Source organism: Ptychodera flava, unplaced genomic scaffold, assembly GCF_041260155.1.
Source record: "Ptychodera flava strain L36383 unplaced genomic scaffold, AS_Pfla_20210202 Scaffold_74__1_contigs__length_588402_pilon, whole genome shotgun sequence".
Taxonomy (NCBI): Eukaryota; Metazoa; Hemichordata; class Enteropneusta; family Ptychoderidae; genus Ptychodera; species Ptychodera flava.
Window position 1 is genome coordinate 366,902 of NW_027248396.1, and position 10,478 is coordinate 377,379.

Below are 10,478 nucleotides of genomic sequence, written 5' to 3' on the forward strand. Positions count from 1 at the left end.
TGAGACGGTAGCAAGGTAATGATTACAGTGGTTACGTTTGCATGCGCTACATTGAACCAACCACAGGTTAATGTTCTTGCACCAACTTTAAAGGAAATCAGTTGACATGTGTCTGAATTATGGATCTGTACATGTAAAAATTGTAAAAAAATGGCCGCAAGGTGGCCTTATTGGATCATATCATGAAACAAATTGAACTGCACATGCATGACATAGGTCAATGTTTTTTTACCAACTTTGATTTGAAATACTCAGAGACATGCTTGGTGATGGACACCTGCAAGCACGCACACATGTATTGACAGAAGAACAGACATGACCAAAATACTAGTCCCAAGATGATGTCTATGAGGATGACTAAAAACATTTGGTCACCTTCAGTGTTTATGATTAGATAACAGGTGGCTGACTTCACTTAGCAGTTAACATTCTAGAAACAGAATCACTGATTAGACTTTCAGCATGGTAATGATTACAGTGGTTACGTTTGCATGCGCTACATTGAACCAACCACAGGTTAATGTTCTTGCACCAACTTTAAAGGAAATCAGTTGCGATGTGTCTGAATTATGGATCTGTACATGTAAAAATTGTAAAAAAATGGCCGCAAGGTGGCCTTATTGGATCATATCATGAAACAAATTGAACTGCACATGCATGACATAGGTCAATGTTTTTTTACCAACTTTGAAATACTGTGTGAAATGCTTGGTGATGGACACCTGCAAGCACGCACACATGTATTGACAGAAGAACAGACATGACCAAAATACTAGTCCCAAGACGATGTCTATGAGGATGACTAAAAACATGTGGTCACCTTCAGTTGTTTATGATTAGATAACAGATGGCTGACTTCACTCAGCAGTTAACATTCTAGAAACAGAATCACCAATTAGACTTTCAGTCTATAACAAGTAACATCTTTATTTTGAATTTTTCCTCTCTCTATTTTTTGTATTTATATGCAAAAACAAGCAACCTAGCGGCCGATATACCTCCGCTGTGTTTATGTAGAGAATAACTATTTTTGACACATGTTGATAAAGAAGGTGGAAATCTTTGATAGCTCAATGCAGTGGCCAGAAAAAAGTGGCTAAAACAAGCTGCAAAAATACACAATTGAAGATTTCATCATACTTTGAATATATCACATCGGATCATCCCTAAGAACATGTCAACCAAAGCTATCTGATGAGTAGTTTTTTGAGAATAAAATTTTCTGACCAAAAATGGCAACAATTCCCCCCCCAAAAAAAATAAAAATAAAAATTTGCACTTTTTGAGAAAGACATTTTTTATTCGCCCAGTGCTCAACGTATTCAATGTCAAAGTGCAGCTTGCTTTGCACCACGGTTACGTGTGGTTTGATACACAGCGGCCGCCGCATAGTATGCACACCATGCGGCGGCCACTATGTATTGAACCTCTCGTAACTGTGCTTTGCACAACATGGAGATGACAGCAAAGTTTTTTAATATATGCAGAGGTGTATTAGAATGCGTTCTCCTTATTTGCAATAACAATGGCTGGAGCTGTCAATCATTTTGTATTTGCTTGATGTCACTGTGTACACAGTCCGTCTCGTCATCGGTACATTGCAAGAAGTCCAAGTCGGTGAATCCGGCAGAAACTAACTCACTACACTGCGCAGACTCAAAGGTAATGCATTCAATTGCTGGGAAAACCTTGCATGGGCTTCCAAATTCCGAATAGGTTTGTAGGAAATAGGAGAGACACAAGAGAAACTATTTTAAATGGTTTTTTTTTAATTCACCGACTTGAACCAAAACTAACTGCATACCACTATAGAATTTATTTGTTTGTAATCACATTAATGGAGTCAGACAGAATACTATCACTGAAAACATCTTGATCATGTAATTCATGTAATACAGGTGGTTGCTGCATTGCTATGAAACTCACAGGGTTTCTTTGGTGGTATACATCAAACAGTGGTTGCTGAGAGTGTGGTGCTGATGGTGACTGTACTGATGTTTGTGGTGGTGGTGGTGGTGAAGTATGGTGTGGTTGTGGGCTTGAATTGTAATAATTTGTATCAGAATCTCTTTGTGCAAACTGAAGAAACATTCTAAACATTTGCATCTCATGTTGCCTATTTAACTCTTGTTGTTCCCTTTCAAATCTCAGTCGCCTCTCTTCAAAATCCCACATCCTCTGCTTTTCTTCCTGTAGCATCCTCTCATATTCTGCTTCTCTTTCTTCTCTCTTTCTTTCGACATCTTCAAACTTTTTGTCACGTTTCTGCTCATGTAGTAGGTGTCTCTCCATGCACTTGTCCATTACCTTCTGTAACTTTGAATCACGTTCATGTCGCTTTTTCCGTTGTATTTCTAAAGATATAATAACATAACTGTATTTAGTTCATCACATATTTATTATTTGCCTCAATACGTATAAAAATGTTAGGAAATCACACACAAACTTTCCTAGTCCTATTCAATCCTTGTTTGAAGCATACTCATTGTATTGTTGCAAGGACAGTCTGGTAAGTGTCTGAAATATAGATTTGAACAAAAAGTGTAAAACCCTGTGGAAAATGTATAATCTGCAAATATTTAGGACAAAGCACCTACAGTACCAGCATCACATAACTTGTAACCGCATTTTGCGGTATGTGGCAAACCTTGCAGTAACTGTGAGGTAGCATTGTTCTGTGCCAAAATGTCTGCGGTATTGATTGTCTCATGCCCACTTCCCATTGTTTTATTGCCGCAAACACTGCAGCAACACCTTTGCGGGAACTCACTAACGCCTCAAAACATGCGGTAACAGCAGTGCGGCAACACACTGACAACTCAAACTGTGCGGTAACACCTCGTTGTGATCGCATTCTGTTGTTCTAAATGTTGAAACTTGTGGGGCAACTGAATGATTGACAGCTTCAAAACCACAGCTGAAGACTGTCCTAAAAACCAAACATGAATGCTAATTTGAACTTCACGGTACGGTCAACTGTAGGCCTACACAGCAAGACAGGAAAGGTGATTGGGAGTCAACTTGGCATGCTATTCACAGTAATTGAGCACCAAATTGCCAAAATTGTAAAGGGAAATATAAATTGTGTCTTTCTGTTTGGTATACAATACAATGATTATCACTGTAAAATATTTCTCTGGCTGGGTGGGCCATGAATGCACACAGTCAGCAATGGAATAGGATTTTTATCATTGCAATACTATATGACTACGGTGTGCACAGTGAGGGAATTGTTTACATGAGTGAGACCTGCTGGCCTTGTTTACTATAGTACCTAATCTTTTGCAATTGGAGAGTGCCCTCAATAAAGATTCACTGTAGCCTAAATGTTATAGCAAATAGCAATTGCTATGATCTTTACAAGGTGCAAGACACAGAACGAGATCTGTTTTAAGGAGCAAAGAATTACCTACCGCGTCTTTGTTCAACACCACTTTTGGGTCTTTCCTGTGGGCTTTGACTCTGAGCTGTGGAAGTATCTTCCTCTGTCACAGGGAGTGAAAAGAATAAAAAATACTATAAAAAACTATATATCAAATCAACAGCCCTTTTAATTTCTACCAAAATCAATCTTTTATTTTGCCCCTTTCATTTCAAATATACATAGCACAATTCTTGTCTCAATTAAACTGACATCTTTATCATCACCTTTGTATCTAGCTGTATTTTACCCAAGTATCATTTTCAACTTCATGATGATAGAAACAAAGAAAATAGCACACAAAACAACATCACTTGAAATCATTCAACACAAGAAAAAAATATAACATTCCTCCACAAAAGTGAGGAAATATCAGTATTTTCTCAGACATAACATTTGTACTTTTACAAGTTGAAAATATCCCCTTTTAATTTGATCATCAGAAAAGTTGAATTTTATACAAGTCAGCCATTTCAGATAGTAGTATTTTTTCCAGTTGAATGAAAAAAGGTTTTTATGGTTTATCTGTTGATCTTGGTGGCATACATTTAGTACTACAGATGTCATAGCATATAGCATTTGCTATGATCTTTGCTAGGTGAATGACATAGAACAAGATCCAGTATTAAGGAGCCTGCCTCAATTACCTACCTTGCCTCAGTTCAGCACCACTTTTCGGTCTTTCATGTGGGCTATGAGCTGTATCTTCCTGTGTCACTGGGAGTGGAGGAAGAAAAGTTTTCAGTTACTAGGGGATCTGTTGCTCTTGATAACATGCATTTTGCACATATTTTGGAACAAGACTGCATCTTGAGAACATTTCATGAGTCACACACAGAAACCATGATCAATCTCAGATTAGTTTACAGGAAAATTAATTTTAGGCCTTGAGTTGGATTAGGCAGCCCTTTCAAACTAAAGAATTCTTTGACAAATAATTAGATAGGAATGACTATAAACTATTGGGAAGCTTTAGCTATGCATCTGTGCCATTGACGTACCAATTGTTTACCTGAGGATCACATGACAGGAAATTTAAAACCTTTCAAAAATCAATTTTCCTCGCTTCCTGTGAAAATGTTGTCATTTGCACCATGGATAGCTGTTACAGTGTTCTCAAAAAGGGTGTTTGTGAATTCTTTTAGCTATTTTCTTTCTGAAGGTAAACATCTTAGACCATTGTTTTGATCACTCAAAAGTAGGTATTCTGTCACAAAAATTGCTCGAACTCATGCAAAACAAATCTGAGATACACTTGTATACTAACTTACCCCAAGCTTTTGGAGAATTAAGGTTCCAAGACAAGAAATGTGACCTTTTTAATCTAACAATTCTCTAACGGTTAATAAACTCAGAACCCCCGTAAAGTATACATTTTCTGAAAGCCTACATATATGGGAACATTTTGGTAACCATAGTGTCACCATTATTTACAGAACTATCACGTGACAAGATAATTTGCATAACCTTTCAAAAGTCGGTTTTCCCTATGTTTTGTCTCAATACTTCAAAATATCTTACTCAAACTTGCTGGAATGCAAGCTGTCACAATGCTCTTTCAAAGTGTGTCTCAGATTTTTTTAAATCTTCCTTAGTTTTTTTTGCAGCACAATTTTAAAGAAATCAACTATGGTAAAATTCACTGCTCTGGAAGTTTTTCTGGCATAAAAACTGTTTAAGAAGGTTTAAAAAAATTCTGAGACACACTTTTGAAGACCTGTAGGATAGCTTGCACTCACATGAATTTCAGCCACATATCTTAAAGCATTGAAACAAAACATAGGGAAAACCGATTTTTTAAAGGTTATGCAAATTACCTGCCACGTGATAGTTATGTAAATAATGGTGACATTTTGGTAACTAAAATGTTCCCCTATATCTAGGCTTTCTGAAAATATACAATTTACGGGGGTTCTGAGCTTATTAAACACTAGAGAATTGTTAGTTTAAAATGATCAATTTCTTGTCTTGGAACCTTAAGTTGGTGGGGCCCTGTGCCAACTTGGCTCTCTGAAAGGTTGGAAGTAAGTTGGTTTGCAAGTTGGCATAGGCCCCACTACATTAGCTATGTAAAAGGTTTGAAGCAAGTAAGTTCACAAGTTGGCACAGATTCAAGAAAGACAGAAAGAACCAACAAAGACACGATAGACAGTGAAAAAATTACCAAGTAAGAATGAGTGCTTGCCAACTACTAAAGAAGAATGAAATACATGATTGCCATGACAATATCACAAACCTTGTCTTTGTTCGATTTCGTCACTGGGTTTTTCCTGTGGGCTGCTGTCACAGTTGTGAACTTGGTGTATCACTATGAAGAATTTTGAAATGAATACTTTGTAAATCAATGTGTTCTATTTTATTCTAAGAAAAATGTTGAAGAGAAGACAATATCAAGGGTTGTTTGTATCCCTATCTGGTTTGGCTTCTACCAGTACATGATTTATAATGAATATTAGTATTTGAACATAGTAAAGAAAATTACACATATTGAATGGCTGGTCAAGGAAATTGTCTATTTTTTGAATGGCAAACTTCATGAACTGTTTGAAATCAATCTACTGTATATTTCTCTGGAACCTTTTTTAAATTCATAAACACATCATAAAAAAGCAATGATTTAACTCCAATTTATGTAATTATCATAGTTTATGGCATACGATGTATACAAATGTCCAAAACACAACTATTATATATAACCCTGTGATTAAACAATTCATAAACACAATACAATCTCAGGGGTGAGCACATCCATTTTGATTCTGATGGTCCAAGGCCTAGTATCAAAATTAATCCAGTAATCCTGCAACTTTTTCAGTTGGTTCTGCTTTCATTCCCAATCATTGTTTCATTATTTTACCCATAGTCCACTGGTACATCTGACCACTGACATACAAGCAAATGAGATCCTGGGCAAAACATTGTCGGGCCAGGACCTCAGACCACTGGCTTTGCTCATCCCTTAATCTACCAGTTGTGTTTAAAATATGTTCTCATTAAAACCATGTGATTAAAGTTTTCAAAAACAAGCTTTTACCATTTCCAGTTTGTTGTTCCACACGCCTTTTCTTCAAAGGCCTAGTACATTCTGTATAAGAATAAAAATTATGAGTTTATATGTTACATATAAAAATTTATGAAGAACAAAATTTCCACACTGTTGTGTTAAAGGGACATTTATAGCTGTAACTTTTGGCATTTTTTGACAATATTTTTCAGTATTTTTGTGTGTATGTCAACCATGGTTTCTTGTTCTACTCAACACAGCATGAAAAAATACTGTCATTCTGCTTTGCAACATACTCTCTATATGTGTAGATCCATTGTTATTATTAACAAATGAATTCCAGTCCAAACTTGCATTCAATCAACAATGCTGACTGTACAACTTCTCAGCTATGTTGATAAGATTAATTTTGAAGATTTTACCAAGCTGAAGGAAGAAGAACAAGAAATTGCCATTGATACACAAAACAAAAATAAAGAAAAATAGTCAAAACGTACAGTGATTGTTTGAGAATGATTTTATCAGTGAGTACATATAGTTTCAAGCTATACTAGATGTTAAATGAACTGTGAACATGCTCAAAAAAAATCACAAATTATGCAAATTATCAACAATTAAACCAGCTATATCTACTTTTCAGTTCTAGCAATTTCCTATGTGCAACTGTGTACCAACTTTATTTTTAACTTATCAGCTGTTCTTGAGATATCAGACCAAGAGACAGAAGGGTAAACTTCAAGACAAAACACCCTGATGTTACTAGGGTCTATTGAATGCAATACTTAAAAAAAACATGTTCCACTCAACCATCTTCACAAGAATTCTTTATTTTTTTAAATATAAGCTTTACAGATAAAAAAACAACATTTACCTGACACAATCTGCTCATTGGAATGCAAATTGTTGACATCCTCTTCTTTATCAGAGTCAAAACCAGCTGATGCATCATCAACCCCTAATTTAATTTTGAAAATAAAGGAAAAGAAATGTTAATGGTAAAATCCCGTACAACTTTAATGTTTACAAAGAGTACGTGTAAACTGTATTCAATTAGTACACCATTGAATTTATGAAAGATAGAAAACTTACAAATTGTTTGTGGGTGTGACTTCCATAGCTATATGGATTATTTGCATGATTACTTATTATTAAACATCCAGATATCTCTGATAGAGGTATATATATATATATATATATATATATATATATATATATATATATATATATATATCTGATATATGAATGTTATGCAGCTGAAGGGCATGCTAAAAAAATATTGTTTGATATTTTAAAGAATTGCGCCCAAATGGCGTGTTTAAAAATTCTAAACATAAAGATATCTCAGATATATATGTCGGATACATTAAAGTTTTGCACAAGGAAGGGGCTCTGAAAAATATGTCTTATTATTATAAAAGTTACGAGCCAGAAGGGCGCACCGAAAAATGCAACTGAATGATGAAATTTGTTGCTGGCACAATGCATTTTACGCAAGTGTAAGCCATGTCGTAATTCAGAAACACACTAACCCCCTATTGGCAATTCAAAAACATGGTGACTCCCCAATCATCAAAGTCAAAAACAGGGTGACCCCCCCCCCCAATGAATCCACCGCCCCCCCCCCCCCCCGCCGAAGAAACTGACCAGTCCCTTGGTGTTGACCTTGTTGTCGTCACAGTCACATTGAATGGCAACGACTGCCTCCACGATCCTACCACAGACTCACAGAGCTAGAAACGGAGCCTACACAGTACTCGCATGATACACAGTGACGAACATCTTTCATTTCTGTAAATGATTTGAACTTTCTCACACTCGTCTCGATACTTTCATTCCCGTTTTCGCTCAAATTCCATACAATGTGTTGTCGATTTACCGACATCACTTTACAGATATATCGCGTCTGAAGACGTTCTAGAAATTATATTCAATGCCTTGCACATGCACAATGATTCACTCTTTACTCTCATGGCCGTTTTACCTCACCTATGTCCTGTTAATCTTCTTTCCATTCTCACTGCTTATAATCTATCTTACTGAGAAGTGTATGCTTGCAGTACAGACAGTACGTGGAGCCTCAACACTATCGCCGCTGTCCATGTCTGTTGTGGCTGTAATTTATGCAACTTCGCACGGGTCCAGGGTCATCAGAGGGCAGACACCCCCCCCCCCCCACCGCGAAAAAGAGGCGAATACTGAAGTCATACATACTACGGTCACACAAGAAGTTTATTGTCGATTTGTTCACCAAAATATCAGTTTTAGCATCAAAATGGCTTCCTTCCTTCTTTCATTTTTGTCAAATACAGGTTATGTAAGTGTTGTTGAGAGGTTCGCAGGCCAACCGTCCTATGCGTATTCATGATCGTGTATCCCTTGAGTTTATACGCACCAAAATGACACTTTTTGAAATTTTCTAGCTGATAAGTCACCTACAACAGATAAGCTGGTTTCAGATGAAGAAGTTGCAACACTATTTCGGCGAAAGTGATGAACCCGCGTACAAATCATGCTTTCAGATTTTAGCAGACGACAATATAGTCGCGCGAAACTTGAAATAGAAGAAGCCGCTGCACAAGCCCGTACTTACCTTGATCAACCGGATCGACTTCGCTGTCGATGACAGCACCTGGTCTTGGGTTAATGGCTGGCCTGTCACCAAGAACTTCTACAAGATCATCGTAAAACATGCATGTTTTACGGCCCCTACCGCTTGTCCGGTTGTTATCGCATACCTTTTTGAATTCCTTTTTTAGATGCTTAATTTTTCTACGACATTGGTCGGCATTCCTGACATAGCCGATTTCTTGTAGTTGTTGGGATATCAAGTTGTATGCTAACCTGTCTCTTGACGTACCATCCATTATACTTTGAACAATTTCTCCTTTCCAAATATTAATTAAACTTTTTGTTTCGCTTGTTGACCAGTTTACACCTCGGGCTGCCATGATCACCGACAAAAAGTGTTTGTTTTGTTTACATGTATGAGGACCAACTGTGAGGGCGTGAACTGGGACCAGAGTCGGGCACAATGCGTTCACATTTGCAATCTTGCCCGACTCAAATATTTTGCCCGGGCCTAAACCCCCCTCTCGAACTGGGCGCAACCTGAGTCGACTCTGGCCAGGGCAAAACAGTTCACATTCCATTTTTTCAGTGGGCCAAAAACCAGAGGCGACTCAGAGTAGGGCCTAGATAGCTGAATTTTGTGCAGTGTGAACGTACTAATAATGAGTGTGTAGAACGCATCGCGTCTTTTTATTCCGGAGTAGAACCATTATGAAGCGTATTGGAAGTGCGGCGGAGAATGACGATGTACGTTGCTATGACTGCAGTGTACATGAGCGCGATGGCTTGAATGGAACGTGCACGCGACGACAGCTATGCACGCGAGCGCCTCTAAACTGTCGTCTGCTGCGCTGTCCCGGCCTCAGAAATGTATAATATACAAAGGTATGCTCATATGAACATGGAACCTGACGATGTGCGTTACAAAAAAGGTGGAACAGGGGGGGACAAATACCATTACCCTCTAAAACGTCCGCAAAGGGTAAACACGTTTTTTTATTTTTGCAATGTAGCTCACTGACGACGATAGAAAGTGAAATATAGAATGAAAACAAAGAAAAAATGTGAAAATGTAACCCTTGACCTGCCAGGCTTGTTCACGTTCCGTAAGACCAAAACAGACTGAGTAAAAAGAAATGCACATTTGAAAAATCTTTCGGGTTCTATTGAAAGGCTTTCACTAAAACTAAAAAAAACATAAATATTCTTCTTTGGAATATTATATTGGAAGGTTTTCACTACGAAGAGAAATAAAAAAAATATGTCCTTTCTTCTGCGCATGACGAAACCACAGCGTATTTTGCGACGTTCGAATATCCAAAGTTGCTACCGGATAACGGCAATTTGTAACGCACATAGTCAGGATTAGCGATGCATTTATTCTCGGTCATATTTCGAATATCTACTACATTTCTGTAATTTTCATAACTTGATGTGTGCTACGATGCCATTTCAAATTTCATATGTCGTTTTCGCGACGGAATT

General features: G+C 37.4%; 1 protein-coding gene across 1 annotated transcript; it reads right to left on the minus strand.

Annotated features, from left to right (window-relative positions):
• Positions 1–465: 465 nt before the first annotated feature.
• On the minus strand, positions 466–9,646 carry LOC139128848 (uncharacterized). The gene is made up of 7 exons (XM_070694556.1): positions 9,016–9,646; positions 7,297–7,380; positions 6,456–6,506; positions 5,658–5,729; positions 4,073–4,138; positions 3,414–3,485; positions 466–2,354 (listed from the first exon to the last, which is right to left on the minus strand). The coding sequence occupies exons 1-7, from the start codon at positions 9,572–9,574 to the stop codon at positions 1,816–1,818; spliced, it is 1,443 nt and encodes a 480-aa protein (XP_070550657.1). The 5' UTR covers positions 9,575–9,646; the 3' UTR covers positions 466–1,815.
• Positions 9,647–10,478: the final 832 nt, after the last annotated feature.

Bases quoted from the DNA above. Each gene is read 5' to 3' on its own strand.
- LOC139128848 (XM_070694556.1), bottom strand. From the start codon at position 9,574: ATGGAATGTGAACTGTTTTGCCCTGGCCAGAGTCGACTCAGGTTGCGC. The intron at 6,507-7,296 runs GTAAATGTTGTT...ATTCTTATACAG, and splicing joins CAATGAGCAGATTGTGTCAG to AATGTACTAGGCCTTTGAAG. The intron at 5,730-6,455 runs GTAAAAGCTTGT...AATTCTTCATAG, and splicing joins GGAACAACAAACTGGAAATG to TGATACACCAAGTTCACAAC.